At 41.0% G+C, this 22,944-nt stretch overlaps 1 protein-coding gene across 1 annotated transcript in view; it reads right to left on the bottom strand.

The window, feature by feature from the left end:
• Positions 1-6,757: 6,757 nt before the first annotated feature.
• The window catches only part of zswim5 (zinc finger, SWIM-type containing 5), a 59,154-nt gene continuing 42,967 nt past the window's right edge, over positions 6,758-22,944 (bottom strand). The window contains exons 5-16 of the mRNA XM_053437801.1: positions 21,935-22,085; positions 20,817-20,993; positions 20,523-20,699; positions 19,740-19,886; positions 19,489-19,626; positions 16,794-16,945; positions 15,856-15,958; positions 15,266-15,401; positions 13,651-13,808; positions 13,367-13,530; positions 12,867-12,948; positions 6,758-11,821 (exon numbers count right to left, since the gene is read on the bottom strand). Of these exons, the coding sequence (XP_053293776.1) occupies positions 10,959-11,821; positions 12,867-12,948; positions 13,367-13,530; positions 13,651-13,808; positions 15,266-15,401; positions 15,856-15,958; positions 16,794-16,945; positions 19,489-19,626; positions 19,740-19,886; positions 20,523-20,699; positions 20,817-20,993; positions 21,935-22,085 (2,448 nt within the window). The 3' untranslated portion in view covers positions 6,758-10,958. The remainder of the gene's footprint in view (positions 11,822-12,866; positions 12,949-13,366; positions 13,531-13,650; positions 13,809-15,265; positions 15,402-15,855; positions 15,959-16,793; positions 16,946-19,488; positions 19,627-19,739; positions 19,887-20,522; positions 20,700-20,816; positions 20,994-21,934; positions 22,086-22,944) is intronic.

The raw sequence follows: 22,944 nt of genomic DNA, 5'->3' as shown, positions 1-22,944 counted from the left end.
CATAACATCATGTGACCAGCCTGGGGTGAAGGGAGGTGTTTGTTATTTCAGGGGCTCCCTCCTCATCAGGGAGGAAGAGACACCATGGTGTTGGTTCTTGTCAGCCTGGACAGTCCAAAACAATATTTTAGTCTAGAATCGTCATTTTAATTTATTTTATCATCAATTTAGCTGTTTCTTAATTTAATCATTATTAATGACATCATTAATCCATTTTAATAAGATTACACAAAGGATAATTCACACACATATATATATATATAGAAAGGGATTGTTGTATATTATTGGATTATAAATATGCTTTCAGGATTGTTATGCTGGTACAAATGAGCAACAACAAAAAGCCAGTCTTTGATCTATAAAGTGCCTTCAATTGTTAATGAAATTCAGGGATGTATTTGCTCTCTATTTGGTAAACAAACCTTAAGCCACGCAGATAATCCATTTCGGAATCCAATAAATTAGCTCTGAATAAACATATGAAATATTTGCACCTAAATTTAAAGGAACCTTTTAGGTCCCTCTTGATGTAGTTTATCTATAATGTGATTTAGGTAAATTGTATGGATGTTATTACGTCCCCTAATAACAATGTAAACCATATAAAATTACACAAACAAAAAAAGAATGTATTGAAAAAAACCAAATTATCATTCAATTTGTTAAAAATGCATTTATTCACTTATTTAGACAAATCTGGATTAAACCCATTAAAAGCCTGAATAAAATATCATCGCCTGTATGTAAACCAATAGCAGCCAACCTGTCTAACACCTTAAGATGATAATTGAGGGATCAGGCTCAAACTCAAGTCGATTACCAAGTCAGAAAAAGGTTTTGTATCATTTATAATCTGCTTAATTTAATAATTTAAAGGTTTTCAAAATGGGTTTTCCTTTGATTTTGTTCTTGCTTTTTAAAACTTAAGAAACCAAAGGAGTTCTGGCCCCAAAAACCTCAATGATTTAGATGAAGGTGTGTGATGGGTTTTCAGGGATGGATGCAAAGTTAATCAACTGTGTTTTATGTTTCAAAGTAAACAGGGGAAAATCTTGTTTCAAAAGTTTCTAACACAATATCGTCCCTGTGAAATATATTGGAGCCTTAGTGTCATTTTCTTAAAGCCCTTATTTTACTCATTCATGTTTTAGGACATTAGAGGGTCTTTACCATTTGAACTTACTGGTCTAATGTCGCACATAGACCTGAATTCGCTCTAAGCATCTTTCTGATCGTCCCAAACCACATTGTTCTATTCTTCTGATCCCACATCTGTCTCTAAGCCGGTCTCTGACTCTCAAACCTTTGCTGTGACATTCAATACAAACCCACTGGTTCCTCCTGAAGATGTAGATTTTAACAAACACTTTTATCTAAATCAGTGGCTGAATTATTTCATTAATCGGCTGCAGCGTAGTTCTAGAAAACACTGTTCATTAGTATTGATAACAGGTATATGAAAGATGATGTCAAAATAAAATACAGTGTGCGTACATGATAATGAAAAATATCTGTCTCACACACACACACACACGGACACACACACACACACACACACAGTAACACATCTTACATGTGACGGACAGATGGACTCATGGGAAACACAATAGACGGCAGCAGTCAGACACACACATCCAAACTTGTTATTATAGAATCAATTCATTGACGGTTTTGCTCTTTTCAGGGATTCAGTGACAATTAGCAGCATTTTGTCTGACATCGCAAAGCGTGCCCTCTGGGGAGGTGCAGGATTACAGGTGAGCGCTGCTATTCCACACGGGCAGAAGGCTGTAGATCCTTTATTGATCTTCCTGCTCAACGCACTTCAATTTCAAATGGCAGGTGGAGATGAAATGTTGAACTGGAGCCTCTGAATGATTGAGCCTGTGCAGCAGCAACTGGACGTCAGCGCCGTTAATAAACACAACAGTACTCGAAGCTCAAAGCCGCTAAATTAATGTTGATGAAAGGAGGAAAGCAATTCTTGCTGAATTGAAAGCGACCCTTCATCCATCTTTGTTGTTTGTGCTGCTGCAGAGCCATAAATACACAAACAAACACAGGGCTTTTGTTGTCGACCCCCTATTGTGTAAATAGTGAAGACAAAAGAACAAAAATCACCGCTGATTGCCGACAGGTAAGACTGAGGAGGCTGGGACTGTGTGTCAGTGGGCCATCTGGGAACAAAGTGATGGGCCTTTGTGTGTGTGTGTGTGTGTGTGTGTGTGTGAGTGTGTGCTCACATGTGTGCGTGAGAGAGAAAAAGAGAAGGTTGTAACAATGAATCTGTGCTCTTTAGAAATGGAGATCAATTTCCTCATGGTCTTTTTTAAAGGCTTTGGCAGGAGAATAATATATAAGTGTGTGTTTGTATGTTTTGTGTTTGGGCTTTTATGTGCAAGGTGATTGGGTTGTGTGTGTGTGTGTGTGTGTGTGTGTGTGTGTGTGTGTGTGTGTGTGTGTGTGTGTGTGTGTGTGTGTTTTAAGGAGGTCCAGGTTCCATCTCTCAGCAAATCAGCAGGCCTGAAAATCCAATCTGCCTGCAGAGACAGCAGGCTGTACATCATCTGCCATGGATGGACACTATCAGCGCTTTATCAGGGACCACCCCCCCCAAAACACAAACACACACTCTCACAAACGCACGCACACACACGGAGACTATATCTTTCAATGAACACATGCATGAAATGAATGAACACACAGTCACACAGAGCCCACTGTGACAGAGACTGATAGGCTCTATTATGGTGGTGGTTACGCAGGGAGGTAGAGGGACAGACGGGAGACTCTGTCTTTAGTCTGAAGACCTTGAGAAGCTTCACACTAATGCAGATGCTTACAGCTGTGCCTGCCCCTCTTTGTTGATGATGGTGCCTCCGTTATCCCACCGCGCTCAGCCTTTGCGTCAACTTGAACCCACTTGCCCGCAAGAGGTAACTTCCTGCATCATAACGCTGCGTTCATCTGCGTTACATTTGAATGCTGGGTAAAATAACGTGTTTTTTTTCTATTCGGCAGAGGAAGGTTAGAGATGTCAGTATCATTCATAATTATGGTTCATAGAAGACAAGCACAGATTGCTGGTAACAGATGGGGAACAGACCCTGGGTTTTGGAGTTAATGCTTGAACACGCTACAGGCCCATGATGCATCACTGCAGCAGCAGCAGCTTCCTGCCTGCTGCTTCCTGATCTGCTGAGCATAATTTCATTTGAGTGTTTTGGGAACAAGGGGCTGTTTTAGAATTCAATACATTAAAGATTTATCATGACTAAGTCGATTTATTTAGATTGATAGATGTGGTGAAAAGTGCTGTCTAACACACTGTGGCATGTTGAAAATACATTTCTAAATGATCTAATGTTGTCCACTAAGACAACTTACTACTGCATCTGTTTCTGTTTCACAGGATAGTTTACCCCCATTCATCTGAGCTGACGCCTGCTGCTCCCTGAGAACTCACAATAGCATTGTCCAAGGCCGCTGGCTGTTATTGGATCAACATCAACATTGTGATTCGGTCTTAAACGACGACCCAGAGGCAAACTATGGCTAGGTCCGATAATAAAAAAGTTAATTGTAAACCCGGCATAGATAAAAGGTAACGATGAGGATGTAGTTGAGGCGCTGGGAGGTGATTGGCATGTGGTCTGAGGAGAGTAGGTTCAGGCAGGCAGGTGTTGGGTGTGGCTCCAACACTGTGTCACAGTCGCTGTTTCAGAGTTGGCTGGCGTCGTCCCAAGGACATTTCAAAATAATTTATTAGGTTCTTTGTCAGACGGACACCGACAGACTAAAGCAAATCTGCAAAGACGTCCTCTTTTATGCAGTGAGATTCCAGAGGAGTCTCCACTCATCAAACTGATTCTCTTAAATGGTGTAACATCCCATTTGGAATGTTAAAGGATGTCCAAATGACCTGATGACAGAGCTTTCTTCCTCAATCCGACTCCATTAATGGGTGTTACCTCCTTCCCTCGCCTGTGGTACTTCCTGTTTCCTTCTATGATGCCTGGGGTGTGTTCCAATAGTCACTTTTCTAGGAAACCTTACCAAGTCAGTGAAATGATTTCATTTTCAGAGGCCGCCTCTAAATGATAAGGAAAGGACCCTCAATGCCTCCTAACGTATCTCCTTTTGCATAGGAAACATCTGACCATCTTTATGAAAGGAAAGAGGGACAGACCTTCCCACAATCCATTGCAGCATTATCATTCAATGCAACACAAATGCACACTAACATGATCCAGAACCAATGTGAATCCTCACATTTCTCTGAGCTCCTGATTCCTTCTCTGTCACATCGGTCCAGTCAACAACAAGCTGACTGAACTTATAGTTCAAGATATCATCAGAAATATGTGAATATAAATAACATCATCAGAACTAAATACAAATATAAGAAATATTTAAATCTCATAATTACAGAATGCACACAAAAAATTATACCAGCTTTTCTCCACATGTTCATGTTCTTATACTGTTGCAACATTTCACTCCTTTTTGGTTTGCTTTTTTTTCCCCATTAGATCTATTTGGTACTTTCTTCCTGTGAGTCCCTGGTGGTTAAATGTTTCCTCTTCAACTGAAAACATCTTCTTTACTATAACTGAAGACGCACAGCACAGAGTTCATCACAGGACCGTACCGTCTGTGTGTATCTCCTTTTGTAAATACAGTGGATTAAAGTCTTTCCTCTCCTTGACCTTGTGACGTTTTCTATCAGGCTCAAGGAACAGTGGCCTTGGAAAGGAGACTATTTGGACTGTGGCTGCAGCCCTGGTGTTAGTTTAGTCCAAACACACACGAAGATCTTACACAGGGAGGGCAAGAGTGCTGGAGCCAACAGCCATGAAAGCTGAGTAGCTCCTTCCACATGAGCTGACTGGTTTATATACTGCAGCCAATGATGAGTCGGATGAGGAGCAGGTGTGCTCAGGAGCTTGCGCCCACACACACACACACAGACACACACACACACACACACACACAGTAGACAGAGAGGAGGTAGCCATAGTGGACAGAGACACATGTGGACAGTTTGGTCCAGTGACGGTTCAGTTTGTCAGGATCAAAACATCAACCACTCTGGTTCCCCTTTAAATATGAAGGCAGCGATTACTGTGCGAGACAGTGGTTTCCCTGAATCTTATATTGATCAAGTTCATCCCATCCTTGGTTCAATGTAAAAATGACAGGCAGAGGAGCAGTAACAGCAGCAGGCCCCACATGGGAGGCCTCTGTCTGACGCAGGAGCTTTTAAAGGAGGAGCTCCACCCACAGGTAGTTCAGGGGAAGCTCATTTACCATCAGCCAATCAATCTCGATTTACACACACACTCCTTCACTCTCTCTTTCCCTCTCTCTCTCTTTCTTTCTAACAAACACACACACGGACTCACGACCACTGATGGTCTGATTGTCTCGGTCCTGTAGCTCTGCAGAAATCTCTAATGAATGAGAATGAAGCGGTGATGGAGGGAGAGAAGAGAAATATTCTGATTAGAGACAAATGAGTGAGAGATTGATGGGACCTATATCCGCCTCCATGTGCTTCATTTATCACCGATTGCTGTGTGAGAAACGTTGGATTGTGCCACACCAGCTGGGACACAGACATCTCTGTTACATAATTTACGTGTGTGGTTGTGGGGGAGAATCAGAGGCTGGTTTTCAGCTGTCAGACCAGAAACATGAGTGATGATCAGAGAGGAGAGCAAACAAGACTGTTAATCATATAATTTAAATCGATACTTTAGACTCTAAGGTATCGATTTCAATTAATAATAATAAACCATGAAGGAAACACGCGTGTTTCTATAAGTGCACATGGTAAGTCAGTCAAATGAATGAATGTTTATGAAGGACAGTTTATGGTCCAAATCTGAAGACTTGTTTAATAATGTCTGACAGTTGACTGTGCATCTCAACTTTGGTCTCAGGGACGTCACTGTGTTCCTGTCTCAACCATTGTGTAATGTAATAACAATATTATTATTACAAATAAGAGCATAAACCTGATGGCCAGTAAACAATTTAATAAGATCTAAATTGGAATAAACCAGAATCCTATAAAGCTGAAACTAATGTTAATGAGAGAATACACTGTTTGATGGTTTATTTAAGCTCCTCAAATTCAGCTCGATACCTCTGATTTCCTCCTCTGGACACACCGTGTTAACATTGCTACTTCTAGTTGCGGATATTCAGCCTAAATTACACCTTTTCAAGTCGAATGTGAATGTTGGGTCTTACGGACACTTTGATGATCCCACGCGAGCAATATTTTTTTCTGCTGTTTTTTTAAGTCTGAAGGATCGGTCCACCAGTTACTTAATTTTTTTTGGATTCAGCTGCAATGCTGTTTACTCCTGGGACTCCTGGACACAAACCCACCCCTCCATTGGTAGAGTGATGAGGATATACTGAGTGAATTTCCATTTTTCGGTGAACTATCCCTTTAACCCCTTCAACAGGTAAACTGACCACTTGATCAAAAGTAGTGCTATATAACATCACATCTGTAAGTTAGCTTGTGGTTGTCTTTGCTCAAGAAGTAGAAAAAGCTAAAGTAGCTGCTGCATCAAGCAAGTCTGATATATATGTGTGTAAAATATAATGTAAAATATACAGCGCACACACACACCCACACACACACACGACTTTAGATGACACTGGCTTACTCTAAACTTAGAGAGAGAGAGAACCTCTAAGTAATGCACCTTGGTCCAACATAGATATAAAGAAGTCCCTCTAATGTGTTTCACACTTTATTCATAGAAAAGCACTGAGATTCCAACACAAATCAATATAAAATGGTAGTAGCGTTACATAAATAGTAATAAATTCTCGCTTTATAGACAGTAGCTCAAGAAGTCGCACAAAGAAATTACAAATTCCAAAAAAAACAAAAAAACGGTGTCGATGATAAGCTATCATACTTCTGTGGCAACAAATACTGGAAATACCTTTTTCTTAATCAGTAGCACAAAGAGGCAACAAACACTTTCCATTTTCCCTTAAATTACAAAAATCCCCTAAACAAAACCAAACAGACGGTGAACTAGATCTCTACCAGCAGATAGAACTCCCCACAAGAATGAGAGAAAGAAAGAAAGAAAGAGAAGAGAAAAGAAGGAAGAAAGAAACAGGTTGTAATGCTGTCAGTTGAAAACGTTGATGTTTACTGGTGAAGACACAAGGCTGCTGTAGAGCACTGATGAGAACAAACTGCTCGCCGACACGTCGACGCATCGCCAGGGAACAAAAACCCTTTCTGTGAGAGAGGGAACGAGGCGATAAATGGAGGAAAACTAGAAGAAGATAGAAGGTGAAAAAAGTAGAGATAGAGAAAATGAAATCAGTTTTTAGGCTGAAGAGAGTCAAGAAAGCAATAATAATAAAAATAGAGTCACAAGAAATGAGGAATGAACACACGTTCATTCGCAGGCCATCGCTATTGTTCATACCGTTTCTGTTTCTGACTCTTGTGTATATATGTTCTGTCTCAATGCGGTGCTGCCACACAACAGCTGAGAAGACACTAAAGGCTTGAGTCCTGATTAAATAAAAAACAACAAAGAAGGTAAGCAAAAATAATCTTTGTACATTGATCGGTCAGAAAGGCATTTTTCACCTTTTTTCTTTTTTTCCTCTAAATGTTGCAGCGAATGCAGGCTGGCTACTGCGCGCTGTCCAAATACAAGCATGCTGGGTCTTGTCTTTGTCCGCCCGCCCCCCCAACACCGTCTCGTCCTCTTTGCCGGGGGAGGTTTTCAGAGGGCGTCTTTAAGAGGTGACAAGACCAACGAAGTGGTTCTGCATAGTCAGGTTTAGTACGTATCTGTTTACAAATGAATGCCTTGCTCATTTTTTCTTCAGCTCCCAAATAACATGCCTCCTTTTGGAAAACAGATTTTTTTTTATTTCTTTGCAAATCTAAAAATAAAAAAACACAAACAATAATTATTATAGCAAAAAAACAACTGCAAGAAATGTACACAGGAGCACCTGAGAAATGCCTTGAAGTCTTTGCTCTTACAAAAAAACGCCGACAAACCCACCCGGTCCAAAACAATTCAAGTACACCCTCGCCGAAAAGAACGTAAAAATAAAGAAAAAGACCAAACACATAACATACTTATCATAAATAATTATAACTTTACAATTTTCTGAATTGACACTTTAATATTTACAATATCTTAAATGCTTAATTCTACTAGTTTTTGTTTTGTTTCTTTAAGTGATGTCCCTGAGAACTGAGTTTAGCCTCTCTCTCTACTTTTCTTTCTTTTGCTCAATTTTCCTTTTATTCATCTTCCTCATTCAACTATCTGCATTTGTTCAGATAAAAAAAAAAAAAGGCCCAGAGCTGTGACTGACTACCTGGGTAGCGGGTGAAGGTAGCTCTTATGGAATGTAAAATCAAGTAAGAAAATGTTCCTCCATTCAAAAACCGTACTCTTTTTTATCCTCCTACCGTCGACAGGCCGACTCCTCTGTTGTGACTTTTTTGTCCGTTTTAAGTCCAGTTCTGTTTTGTGGATGCGATCCCGACTCAGTCACACGAAGTTTCTAAACAATCAATAAATAAATGCTGAAGCTGGCAGGAACGTACTGAAGAGGTATTTGTGTGAAGTGCTAGTACGAAGACCAGTTCAGAGCTTGTTGTACTCTATACTGCCTTTAACAACACTATGCCACTGGGTTAGAAAGAAAGAGGACCTATACGGCCCCCGTAGAGACAAACAACTTCCTGTGCCGAGGCATGTTGTCTCAAATATGTACGCTTACATCACTAAGACATAAAATATACAGTATTTTTTCATATGTGCATTGTTTCTGCAACCCTTTGAGACATGTCCATTCATTTTCACAGTCCAGAATTAGCACAACCAGTAGCATACACAGCAAAGTAGCTTTTGTAACTACAGACCCTTCTCCATAAAGGTTTAAGACCAGTAGAAACTTAGGTTTGGGAGTGACATGGATTTGAAACCACAAAAAGTTTCTTAGCATGTTCCTTTAGTTATTAGCATATCAGCCAAAATGGGAATGGTAAGTGCAGTTTCTTCAGTTCTTGTTTTTTTTTTAAATGTTATAAATATTTACATTTTTTAATCACAAATGATAGCAAATTGTCTTTTTCTGTATATCTGCACACTGCCTAAACCACCATAACTGATTTATACAGTTGATTTAGCGACATTTGCTAAAGTCCCGTTTAGCAATTCTCAGCGTTAATTTAGTAATTTTCAGGCCATTTAAAATAATGTAAGCAAAATATTTACTTGCTAAAACCTCCATTATATTTATTAGCTAACAGCTTACTAGCTAATGACCAGCTAAAAAAGTTGATGTGAGACAACTGAACCTTAACAGTTCTTTACTGATGCTAACATGATGGTTAATAGAGTCGAGTGGACGGTAAGAGCATAGTTTGGGTTTTTCCTCACATTTCAATTATTTGTTCGATTGCTATAACAAAAATATTAACAAGTAAAGCCTTGTTAGTGGTTTAAGCTTGGTTCTAATATATATATTCATGGTAAACATTTTAGATGGCTTTTTTTCCAATCTGGACGAAATTTAATGTCTACCTTGTTATTTCCTTGTTTATTATGTATTTTCTGATGCTGCTGCTTGAAATGCAGATCATGCCGGCTTTAGTTTGTATAAACAGTGATTTTTGACGGGTTGTGGGAAGGAACTGTGCATTTATGTTCTGGGTTGTGTGGAACAAAGAGTTCCCACTGAAGTTTTAGAAACGGAAAAGGGACTTTAGTTACAGGCAGAGTCACTGAAGTCCACATGGTCCAAGGCTTCCTAACAGAATACAAGACAGGGAAGTCAATGCCACTGGATGATACAAATTAAGAAGACTCGCCTACTATCGCTCATTCACTAAATCTTGATCTAGCATGTGAGAAGTCATCGATGGAGTCGTACAGATTTAAAAGGTCTTGGCCACAAGTAGCTATACAGAGCGGTGCAGTGGTATCTCTAGAGATGGGCTTTCTGTGAACCCACTGTTCATCAAGTTATATTTTTGTCACTTTCAATGATCTTTCGGGAGGATATAAGAGAGATACAGTAAAATAATGTGCGTGTGAAACCTCTACTACTCTACCTTAGCATGAACAGGTTGAATAATGTCGCTATCAGGCTGCTGGATTTGGAAACATGCTTCCTATGAAGCAACATGGTTCATCCTCTGGAGATATTGATAATGGAAAGCACTGACCAGCAGGTGTAGAGGAAAGGAGCAAGTCTAGAGTGGCTTTAAACCTGTTGGTGTTGACTTCTTCCACAGAAAGACCACGTGTGTGCAGTTCTGTATTCTGGCCTCTCTACTCTAAGATGCCCTGGATGAAACAAGAGGCCATTTCTGATAGAGAAGTTAAAGCTGACAAATAATACAGTTGAGGTATGACAGCAACACTATGTGTGTTTTCCACCTCAGTGGCTCTTTATGTTTGGAATAACATATCTCTTCCACTTTTAAATACACTTCATCTTAAGCGCAGCTGAAAGCGTCTTCTGGCTCAAAGTATGTACCCCATCCAACAAAATCATTTGGTTTCTCATATCGTCATGTGCCACTGAAAAACAAAGTTCTTTTAGCTTTTTTGTTATCACAATCTCTTGATGTTTTTATCATCGATTCAACATTAGTTGGCTGGCGGGTTAAACACTTTGTTTTTGTTGGTATTCTTTGACATTTCAAGCCATTTCCCCTCTTTTGCAGTCTCAATGAAGTAGAGCAATGTACTGCAAACACTTCCTGGTTCACATTCAAGAAACAAAACAACAAAACAGGGACCAAAACTTATGACTTAGTCAACAAATGGCTCAACATAAGTAAAAAATACAAATAATCTAAAAAAATACTTAAATAGAAACAAATACGTTCAATTTCTTCCCAGGGAGAGCATCCCTTTGAGGGAGGGGGGAGGTCAGCCGAAGCGCTCCCTGACCAACATCATCAGTTTCTTCTTGCCCTTGTAGATCTGTTTCAGGTTGTCTATGAACTGGGCAAACTGAATGTGGCCATCCTGTGCCAGCAGGAAAGTCTCCCTTGCTTTACTCAGAAACTCTATGAACTCTCCATAGTGCCGCGGACTGATGTGCGTCAGTCGAGAGTGCGTGGTGTTGATGTAAGCTGAGATTGTGGCATCTAGGAGCTGCCGCAATGGTGCCTTGTCTGTTGACATCAGCTTCCCAGAGTTCCTTCTCCCAGGGATGCCGGCAAGACCCGGCGCTGTCATGGTGCACCGTCTGAGGATGTCAGACAGCACTGTGGCGCAGTGCACACTCTTGACCACCAGGGGAATAATGGCTGCAAGCTCATTTTTACCCAAAGAGTGGCTAAGTGCGCAGGCCCAGAGCACATCGTTAATAGCTGGGTGTGTGTCCTGGTTGTACGCCAGGTTAAGATGTGTCATTGCAAGGGAGGCCAATTTGAATGATCGCAGAGGATATCCTCTGTGCTCCATGTACCTTGCAATGGTAAAGAGCTGGGAGTACGTCATTCCCGTGGACGCTGCGTCAATCACGATCTGATAGGCCGTCTCGAAGGCGATGTGGTCCTTCTCGCATAGTGTCAGAGCTGACAGAGCGCAGTTCTGGGGGTCCTTCATGGCACACTGCAGGGCCAGGGTCCTTGCACAGCTGGCCAGCTCCTCACGTTGGGGGTAGTCGAGGCTGAGGCGCAGGATGGTGTTGTGGGACATGACGGTGGCTGCCACGATGCTGGTGGCCTCGGTCGGTGTGAAGAGAGTGTACCAGCTCTGTAAGATGCTGACCAATGCCCGCAGACCTGAGGATGAGAGAAAGATTAAACATGTATTGAAGACAGAATGTAAATTGTCGGATAGGGGCTCCAAGACAGAAGTCTCTCCTCAGTCAAAGACATATGTAGGCACCTAAAGGACTAAGACTGTGAGAAACATGATTTCCTCGTCTCGATTTAACTGCTTGACTTCAATTCTAAGTTTGTTGCCAGTTGGGGCCCTGACATGATGCATATAATTGATTGTTTCTCCAATCTCAACACAAGTACTTTGGAAAGGTTCTTGGACACCCTTGTAACCATGGCCCTTCTCGACTGATTTGTTCTATCGGGCAGTCAGCTCTAGGTCGAATCATTCTGAAACCTCTTCTTCTGAAGAATGATTGAAGCGATTGTAAACCTTCAATGTCGTAGGGGTCTTTGGAGCCTTCCCCAGATCTGTGCCTATACCCAATCCTGTCTCTGAGCTCTGGAGACAGCTCATTTGACAGATCAACTGAAGTTAGCACAAGGTAACTTCAGTCAGTGTACGGTCAAACTTCAAATGAAAAGCACCAGGGCAAAGTTTTGAGTAATTTTGGTAAAGATTCAGACCACTGTCAATGTGACAACATAAGAAAATAGCTTTAAGTGCTAAAGCCCCTAATAATACCTGCGGTGGTGGATCTAGGATTTTTCTTAATCAGGGGTCATAATTTATATAACACAACATCCATGAACAATTCCTCATTCAATAAAGTGAACATACAAGTCATTCCTTGATTACTTCTGGCTCTATTGCTTTAAGCATTATTAATATTATATATATTTTCAGAATTGTTAGTATGTGACTAGTTTATGCAAAAAACTACTAACAAAAGACTACTAACAGGACAGGGGCACTCCAGGGGCCAATCACATTTCAACTGGGGCCAGTGCCTCCCCGGCATCCCCCCTGGATCCACCCCTGGGTGCCATTGCATCACTGAACTACAGGCTACACATTTTAAATGAATGGAAAAACATGAATACACTATGGAGAGTACACTTGTTGGATAAGTCTCAGTGGTGTTTATTATGGGGCTTCACATACCGACTTCAGTGGCACAGGTAACCAGCCAGCGAACCATCTCTCTCCTTCTCCAGTTCAGTGTTGACAGAGTCATCCTCATCACCTGGAAACAAACAGGAGGAGATGATGATGTTTTTTGATTCTGATACTGTGTTTCATTAGAAAACTTATCTTTCAGTATTATCTGGGCAGCTTTGCAAAGGTTCACTAGCTCAAACAGTCATTTTTGAGTAAATGTTTAAAAATATTTTTTTTAAACCACACTCTCCAGTGAGGACAGATGTAACCAGCATATATTCATACTTGCACTGACATCTCATGAACAGAAATTCTGTTTAAACTCTAAATACGAGGAGTATAAGAGACACGTAAGGCCACAGTGACACTGCTGCTCAGTTTCTGTGTTCAACACAAAAGGCTCAATTATGTGGATTCTTCACACTAACAATAGTAAGACGCTGTGTGAAATTGTCTCTGTTAATTTGCAGTTGGAGTGCAGAAGTTTGCAGAAATGACTGTACCTGCAGGCCGAGCTCCAGTGCTACGTTGAGTAAGGTTATATCAGGCGGGTTGTCTGCGGGTGTGGCGATCTTAAAAGCGTCCTGGGCCAGTTTGAAGATTAAGGAAGAGGAGTGGATGTTTTTCTGGATGGCCTCCAGCACCGTCCGCAACCTCAACATGTCACCTGCAGGCAAAGGAAAGTGAAATTGAATACCTTGATACAAAAAAGAATCCTTACCAAGAACGATTTTAGTGAAAGAACATATCAGGAGAGAATATGAAACTGAGGATGTGTTGATGGTACCTTTAGCAGCGGTGAGCATGGTGGAGGCCAGCTCGCACTGCTGTGACTCCAGGTGTCCCAGTGTGAACCAGCGGGGGTATCTACTTGGAACTATGGAGATGCCATGGTGAGGGTGGCCCACGTCCCCGGAGCCTCCTGATGACTCCAACACTGGCAGCCTGACAGAAACATACAACAACAGTTTGTAACACACCTTTGGTCAACGACGGAGCGAACATGGGGAGAACTACATAAACCGTCGGCTCAATGCGGAAAAATAAAAGATCAGAGAAAGATGGTGTGTGTGTGAGGGAGAGAGAATGACATTCCTGTGTTGTATTGGTTGGGCCAGTGGAGGAGGCTGTCTGCAGCCCACTCTTGCTCTATGTGGCCGCCATCTCCCTCATGTCTGCCTCTCCAGCTAACTACACAGCTCCACCCACACGCTTAGCGTTTATATGCTGGTATCTATATCATTGTTTAACCACAATGGCAGCCAGCAGTGAACTGCTACTGGCTCGTTTTACACAAATAACAGTTTAAAGAAAGAAAACAGGAAAAAATAACTGGCTAATGGCTCAAACCACTAGTCAGGTTTAGCAGTATAAAAGGTAGGCAGACAACAACAACGATGTTGAAGAGCTTTATTTTCTGATATATTTTCAGTTCTCATGCTCTGTACTGACCTGTTGCTACATGGTAATAAGGTCAGTTTTTTAAATGTAGCTACTTTGTTGTTGTAGATGGCGACTCGATTATAAAAAGTTGCTTCTCTCACAATTGTCCTCACATGGACAATAATACAATCCTCACTTAATCACTAATTGAACTGTGTAAATGACAATAGACTACAACATCATAGTTGTTTGAAGGATCACTTTTCTCATGTCTGTTCAGTAAATATGAAACTGGAGCCAGCAGCTGGTTGGATTATGATAAAGACGGGAACAGAATTCCCATCTGAGTCTCAGCAAGAATGCAAATTGCTATCATAATAGATGATAGTACTTAGACATACTAGTAAATAGGCTGGCTGAAACAACTGAGACCACCACCACAATGGATGGCAGCCTGTACTGGCTCTTAACACTCAGGTGCACACAGATAAGAATTCATGCAGTCTGATGCTACGACGCTACAATAAATCCCACCTGCATTAAAGTTCATGAGGGTGATGAATAATTAAAAACATCTGCTATTGTGAAAAGTGCAATTCAGCAGCAGCGCAAACTGCAGCCGCAGAAATGACCATAAAGTAAAACAGAAAAACTGAACTAAGGTAGAATTCTACTTTAGTTTTGCTATGTGTAGCTAAAGCATACAGTTGTGTGCAACTGTCAAAATAGTGAAAAAACGAAATACATTGACTTAAGACAGAAATACTCTTTATTGCAGGTTTAATAGGAACTAAATAAACATAAAACTAATATAAATAATAATATAAAGCCTACCATTTGTTGTGACTAAGCTATTATTCATTTTACAGCAACTGAATGTATAGATAGATATAAATGTGTTATATAGCATATATAATATCCAGGAGAGAGAAGCCTCTTACAATTTTATTGTACCTGAGTATGGTGACAATAAAGACCTTGAATCCTTGTTAAATAAAAAATTGAGTGTAGAGACTGACCTCATTGCACGGAGAGCCACCTTATACGCCAGGTCAGCGTCATATGGCAGCAGGGCGGAGAAGAGGTACTTGGCGAAGGTGTGCATTGGAACACTCTCCCTGTGGATGACTTCCCCAAGACCGCTGAAGGGACCGGCTGTACCAAGAGAAAGACCAAATAAGGATTTGTTTTTAAGGTGTGAACTTGTTACATGATCACATCCATTGATTGACAAAGAATTTGAGTAAATAATCTTGAGAGAAAACCGTATAACACACAGATAACTCCTAGATTATTTAACCTCTTTAAAACTGGCCTTTTCCCAGGCCCCTGATTGAGAATTACTAGCCCTAAATGTATAGTATATCTCTGCAAACACTAGGTCGATATGAATAATCTTGGCATCTATATAAAAGTAACACTTTTTCTGCAGAGGTGTAAACATCAGGACAAACGTTATTAGCTCACAGTAAATGAAGATGGAACATAACATAAATTAATGATTTCATTTCCACCTGAAGAAATGTGTTAGAGTGAGTAACCTCTGTGAAATTTGGCAGTGCAAGTGTTCTGGGAAAGTGTTGTCATTGTTGTCATTGTTGTCTCGTACCATCTAGGAGCTGTATGGCCTGTTTCCGAAGAGTCTGAACCAGGAGGTCATCCAGCTCCAGTTCTTGAAGTTTTGCAACGATCTGCTCCTCGTTACGACAAACCTTCAACACATTCACAACACAAACATTATTTACCAAAGCAATTGAATATTAGATTTCATTACAAATGAGAGGAAGATCTTGCATAATGTTGTGAAGCAGCTAATAAACCTTCACAAGTCTTCCTAAAACAGTCATTGTTAGAGACTGTTTCCCATGCAAATGGTTTAATTTCAAATCGATAATGTCATTGAATCCTGTTATAATTATTTCCATAATCTAGATACAGTAAATTGAGATGTATTAATTGAAACAAATTAAAAGGAGTAGAACTAAGCTGACTTAATGAAAAAAAACTTTGAAGTTTAAATACCCTTTAAGAAGGGATTTTGAGATTGAGGAATTACAGGACGTGCTGCACTTAAATACCTCAAACTCTTGAATCAGTGCTTCTCAATTGTTACAGTAAACAACAGAAAACTGATTTTATTTTAGCCAGTGATCCAGTAAAAAGTCTGCACTGATTTGATTATTTCTTAATGATATTCTTGTGCTAAACATTAGTGCGTGTTGATTCTCATGACATGAACAAAGGTCTGTGGCAGCTGTGTTAAGCACTTTAAAAGAGATTATCATTCACACAATGAAATGCTGCTTAGATTTATTCTAAATCACAATGAAATGAAGTATTATGGCTTTCTGTTTATCGGGAACAAAATGACATGACCTTTTCTCTCTTTTTGCAATGAAGATTTTACACATAGACATAGATGTAAAATTACAGCAATTGCTGTTGTCTGCAAGGACCAAAGTCAGCTGCTTTCAGACATGCATAGATAGTCTCACAACTACATTATTACTACAGATCATCAAGTGGCAGTGTGTGGTTCAGTCATACCTTATCCTGAGCATAAAGGCCCTCGGGCATGATCCTCTGCTGGCCCATACCCATGAGAGTCACCTCTAAAGCCAGAGTCAGGTACGACTCCCCAGCATCAGGACAACCCCACACTGGCACATGGTGGTAGACTGGAGGTCTGGGTTCTCCCTCTGAAGGTGGAAACAAAGTAAGGAAAGAAAGAACGAATAAAGTTAGATACAATGTCCCTTGTGTGGCAGATATATTCTGCTTCAGTCAGTAAGTTTATTAATATAAGCAACATTAGTGGCACATGGAGTGACCCGCGACATGTCTCGGTGGGTTGAAGCCGTTGGGAGCACGCAATGCACCAAAATTAGTATCAGGCAGGGTTGGTCATCATTGTACACTGAGAGAGTTACGGGTCACTGTCCTTATTACCCCTGTCAATACAGACAGTGAATCGATCCCTCAGCAGCTGCATCAGTTTTTGTCACATCTGATTGACACGCACTAGCCCGAGCGAAGCTGCACACACACCCCACTCATCACCCAGCTTGTTTTCTACATAATGCTGGTGTTGGGAAGGATCTTAAGGGAATGAATCTGAGGGGGAAATAAAAAGGTGTCTCCCAGCAGCTTCCAGCCTTCTTTGTTGAGCCCCAAATTACGGATTCAAAAATGAAAAATGATTGTGGTAGGATCTACTGGATATTATTACGCTGACCTTTAAAACTTTTTACAAGGTCTTATTTTATTTTGACCGAGAAGGTAGGTGTTATAGTGGTGAGCACTGTCACCTCACAGCAAGAAGGATTTTGGTTCAGCCGGGGTCTTTCTGTGTGGAAGTTTGCATGTGCACCCTGTCTCTGTGTTTTTTCCAGGTACTCTGGCTTCCTCCAGCAGTGCAAAGTCATAGACAGACTGGAGTTAGGTTGATGGGAGGCTTTAAATTGACTGAGTAATAATCTGAATAGAAAAGTGGAACTTTCAGTCAAATGTTAATTAAGTAAAATAACCTTTTTTTATTTGGTCAGTTCTCAGTTTTCAGTTGTCACGTGCCCTATTAATCTCATTCTTACCACTTGGGTGATAATACCCAAGAAGATGCCCAAATTCTAAAGCTGCCAAAAACAAATGCAGTTGGGCACAAAATCACCAGATCTGGCAATCTGATCAAAACTGTAAATCGTTGTATACAGTCCTAGGTCATATGTTTGAGAGGATAAACGGCATTGGATAATTTTTTCCTGTGTATTAGAGTATACAAGTAGATATCCCTTCAGTGCCAGTCACTATGGAAGATATGTTCATAGTATCCACGAGTTTCAGCTGCTGATTGGTGCACATTTGTATCCAGCTCTCCCCCACCTCATCATTCAGCTTAAATCCCCTCTATGCAATAGATCCCCTCAATCCTGTTTATTCCACGGATTTATGGGGAATGTATTATGTCCTCTTGTGTCCTCACTAAGACACAAGTACAAACATGTGTGTGTCTGTGTGTGTGTGTAGAAATCTAGGAAAAAGTGCAAACCGGTTTCACAGATTAAACCCCAGCACAAAATCTGTTTTGGTCCCGTTTCAACTGTTGATTAGTTGATTTTGAAAAGATCAGAAATGTGCTCTTTGATTGGCTAACATGTAGCTGGTTCCACCCCCCATGTTGACAGACGTTCCCAGCTGTCTTCGGGGAGGAAATAAGGCAACCACACACACACACACACACCCACACACACAAAATAATCATACCACTCTCCTCAAATTCCCCAAACAACAAAAGACAATCATTCACTCTGTCTTAAGAACACACACTAGTACAAATACACACACTACACACACACACACACACACAAATGAGTGTGCCAATGGTCATTGCATTGTTTGAACTGACAATGGTTCCCTGTAGCCTAGTGACAATGGGAAAACCCAACCTCTATTCTGCTTTGTGGCAATGGCCACTGGTGCAAAAAGGCCCTGGGCAGGGTGAGAAATGCAAATGGTGATGGATTCTACACATACCACACACACACAAAGAAGAGTGTGGTTTAAATGAGCAGGGTGTTTCAGCTCAATCCATTCATGCTCTGCTAGTTCATGGCTGTGTGCAGCACAATGGTGCCTGGTCCACATGTAAGAACATTGGGTGTGTGGTCTAATGAGTCACTGCTGGTGAACCCCATCACCTCTGCATCAGCTGGATTAGTGGGTCAGGAAGTATTATACCTTGTGTTTGCTACTGTACCCTCGAGGTTGAATGCACTTATTGTAAGTCGCTTTGGATAAAAGCGTAAGCTCAATGAAAAATGTAAATGTAAATGTGATAAACATATCGTTGAGTGAGGAGACTGGGAGGAGTTTCATGATTCAGTATGCATCTTACTAAGGTTCAGACTCAGGCGTTTATAGGTTTAATGGACAGTAGTGTATCTTAGACCAACGTCAATTATGTTCGAAGTGGACACACGGAGGATGAAAGATTTGAATCTAAATATAGGTAATTCTGTGCTTAAGTAAAGACACTGGTTTCCATGCCTGAAAACTCAACACATGAGACTCAAAAACACATGAAATAATGGAATTACACAGGATCCAGGAGCAGAAAATAAATAATGACAGGCCTCCTCATTTTGGCTTTTAAATAAGTCTAATAAGAGTTTTGATGATTTCTTATAATAATTCCCTTGAAAAAAAAACTCAATTAAAAAGGAGAAACGGAATCATGTGTTTGTACCTCCGGTATCCATGCTGTTGTCATCATCCACGCGGCAGGTTTCTGTGAGAGTGATGAAGAGACAGCCAATCGGGTCTAAGGGATGACCGACCCAGCCTTCTAGGTTGGTGGTGGAGGTCACACCCCTCTGGAGGAGCTCTGACAGAGGATGAGAGGCGAGAAGTAAGCCAAATGTAAATTGAGTGGTCATGGCACCGTCGCTCCAGAAACAGCATAATAGGTATGTGTGTGCATGTGTATGTGTATGATACCTTTCTTTTGGTGTTTGTAGATGTCCATCTGTCTCTGCTGTTGGAGGCGAAGTGTATTGATGATAGCAACAGCCAATCGCAGGGCTTCCCTGGAGTAACCGTGGGACCGCAGGGCATCGACGCGAGCGCATGCTGTTGGTACATGGTCTGTGTGGTTGACAATCGAAAAAAGGTGGGGTCAGAACAGCTTCATACTGATACACACCCACACACACAGAAATGAACGTGAAAAGATCAGAAAAGGGCTTTTTTTCCCCAAAAACTTTCTTTTACTAATAACCAAAGAAACACTCACACTGTGGGTCATATAATGTTGTTATAATGCTGCACAAACACACTTTCTCACACAACCACACACTCTGCAGGCTCAGCAGAACGCTAGTGCGTGTCTGATAGCTGGCTTAAGTTGCAGAATCTGACAGATCTTAGCTGGAAGCTGCTTACTTCAGATACTGGCCTCAATATCAGCAGAATTAGAGTGTTTCTGTGTGTGTGTGTGTGTGTGTGTGTGTGTGTGTGTGTTTGGAATGAGAGATTGTGGGTATATAGATGTACCACAGGAACACTGTCATTCTTCCTGAAAATCAAGTTTTCAGAATCTCACAGGCTCCACAGGAAGACTGTGTGTTTGTGTGCATGTTGTTCAGTGCATGTTTCTACCCTGAATACATATCAATCTTGACAAAATGATACATTTATATGAGTATAAATGCAGAGAGCAAATAATGCAAAAGGTAAGAATACAGTTTTTATCTGGAAATGAATAGTGAATTGTGATTTTACCGAGCCACAGCGGCAGACCCTGTGGGTTGAAGAGCAGGCTCTCCCCCTCTCTCTGGTAGGACGGGGACATGTAGTAATCGCTGCTGATGATCCTCTGGAGGTGACTGTCCTGCCAGTGGAGGTCACAGGCTTCGTTGGCCCGGGTGAACACTGTCCTCCTCGGCCTTGACACAGAGTCTAAAAAAGACAAAACACAACAGATCAGGCAGAGTGACAAGTTGCTCCATCAAGATCAAATTAATTCTGGGATGCTTTTATATTTTGATCACAAAGTATGTGAGTGTCTGTACCCACCCTGTGCGAGGTTGCTCTGTGGAAGAGCGTTAGTGATGTTTGGAAGCTCGCTGCCGTAGTTGCCATCCTCCAGTGGGCAGACGTCCATGTCCCCCCACTTCTTCAGCTGCTTGAGCCAGGTGCTTTTCTCCTCACTTTTACAGTGGGGGTTTAGCACCACACACACCCACAGTGCACCTGGGGAAACAAGGGCAGTCAGAGGTCAGTATACAGAGGACACAAAGGGAGTGTAGTCCTAAATGAGAGACTTGGCCTGCTTCGAAAAACTGTCAGTCATCAATTAGTTATTCAAGTCATTTATCAAGCAAGAATTCTAACCATTATCAATTGTGACAGTAAAAGGAGGTAGAAGATATAACCCTTTTGAAAGTTATTCAACTGAATAATCCAAGGAACAGCAGACTGTATAAAAATAATCTATACTCTTTTAAAAGAAAAAAGATTAAATGTAATAATAATAATAATAAAAGAAAAACTAGACAAATCTGAAGAATAATCATCATGTCAAGTGAACAATATGCTGCAAGTTATTACATCCCACATCCACAATTATGATGTAACTGCAAGAGTAAAAAACAACATTAACCTACAACTATTTTCAGTTTTATAAATTGTCATATTTAATAAATCAAATGTTTGAAATAAAAACTGACAGCTAGGTGGCCTTCTCTGCTTCCTTACTGCTTTTTCCTCTTGAGTTATACTTGGACCTCAAACTGTGTGTGTGCATCTGAGAAAAATAGTCAGGCAACAAACTCTGGCTGTTTTTTTTTGTCTCCCTGTGTCTGTGTCATGATCTCCCTCGCTCACCCAGGAAGTGTTCTTATTGACCTCCTAAATGCTGAGATTGATTGCAGAGAAGCTGAGCAGCTGTATTGATCGGCAGCCTTTATCATTCACTCAGTGCGGGGAGCGAGAGGAGAGGCTGGAGTGGGAGGAGAAGCTACAGACTAGATGACCTAATAGCTTAGTGACTGAGCGTTAACCTAACCAGGTGAATACATCTGTTTGACCGCCACGGACTCACAAAAACAAGAAAAAAAATAAAAAATGGAGAAATCAGTAACAAATATTTCTGCATGTTTCTGTTTGCACAACATTTCTCTATCTCTGCTTACCCAGCTCATCCCACAGCTGCCGACACTTGTCCGTCATGCCCGTGCCCTGCTGTCTCCATAGCGACAGACGAGGGTCCGCCATAAACTGTTCCGTTATGAGCGTCAGCATTCGGGCGCCGTTGGAGTCTCGCATTCGTAGCATCTCCCGCACCTGGAAAGACCCGGAGAGCACAGTTAGAGTCATTGTATGTAGAACGTTAGTCATTACTATCTTTTTAGGTGAGAATAAACTAATTTAAACTAACCGTGATATTAAAATCTGTATAAAGTTATATATGTAATTATAACTGTTGACAGTTAATCTGTTAAATTTCTACTTCCATCTTGCCTTAAGAAAAAAGCCCCTCTTATCATCGATCTTCATTTCAGGCTTTTTGGGGGAGAAATCTTTTCTGGCATCGTTTAAGCAACAGAACCATTTAAAAAGTATTGCTTTAGCACCGGTATCATAATAACGACACCTAACTCTATGCATGATCTGAGATGCACTGAAGATTTAATTGGCCACATCATCTCCTGAGATGAAACATAAACTCGCTGATTCAACTAGGAAGCGAATAAAAATCCAAGGCAGCTCAGGTACATGATAGAGGGATACATGTCTGAAATCCAGGCACAATGGAAACGATAGAGCATGATGTCTGACACACACCCACCTCATCCACTACATCTAGCATTTCATATTCTAGTTCAAAAGCAGAGTGAAAGATGTTATAAAACCATTTCAATCCCACCTGAAACTAAATAAAAGAAGAGTTCGGCATTGAAATGGAGAGATTCACCAGATAATAGGTTGTGTTTAGTGGCCTCTTTACACTCAGACAAAGAGCACTAGGAAGGCATATTTATAAAACCTCTACACCAACTTTGAAGGTGTGCAAGTTTATATTTAATGATATTAAATACGGTTGGTGTCTCGAGTTTGAATAATACAGTTAAAGAAATCTTGAGATGTTCTCAAAACGTTTTGTGTATTTTCGCCATGGGAAAGCATATTTTCACATGGAGAC

The sequence above is a fragment of the Pleuronectes platessa genome, chromosome 13, assembly GCF_947347685.1.
Source record: "Pleuronectes platessa chromosome 13, fPlePla1.1, whole genome shotgun sequence".
NCBI classification, from domain to species: domain Eukaryota; kingdom Metazoa; phylum Chordata; class Actinopteri; order Pleuronectiformes; family Pleuronectidae; genus Pleuronectes; species Pleuronectes platessa.
Note: the sequence above shows the minus strand (reverse complement) of the source record. Positions and strands in the feature narration are given on the sequence as shown.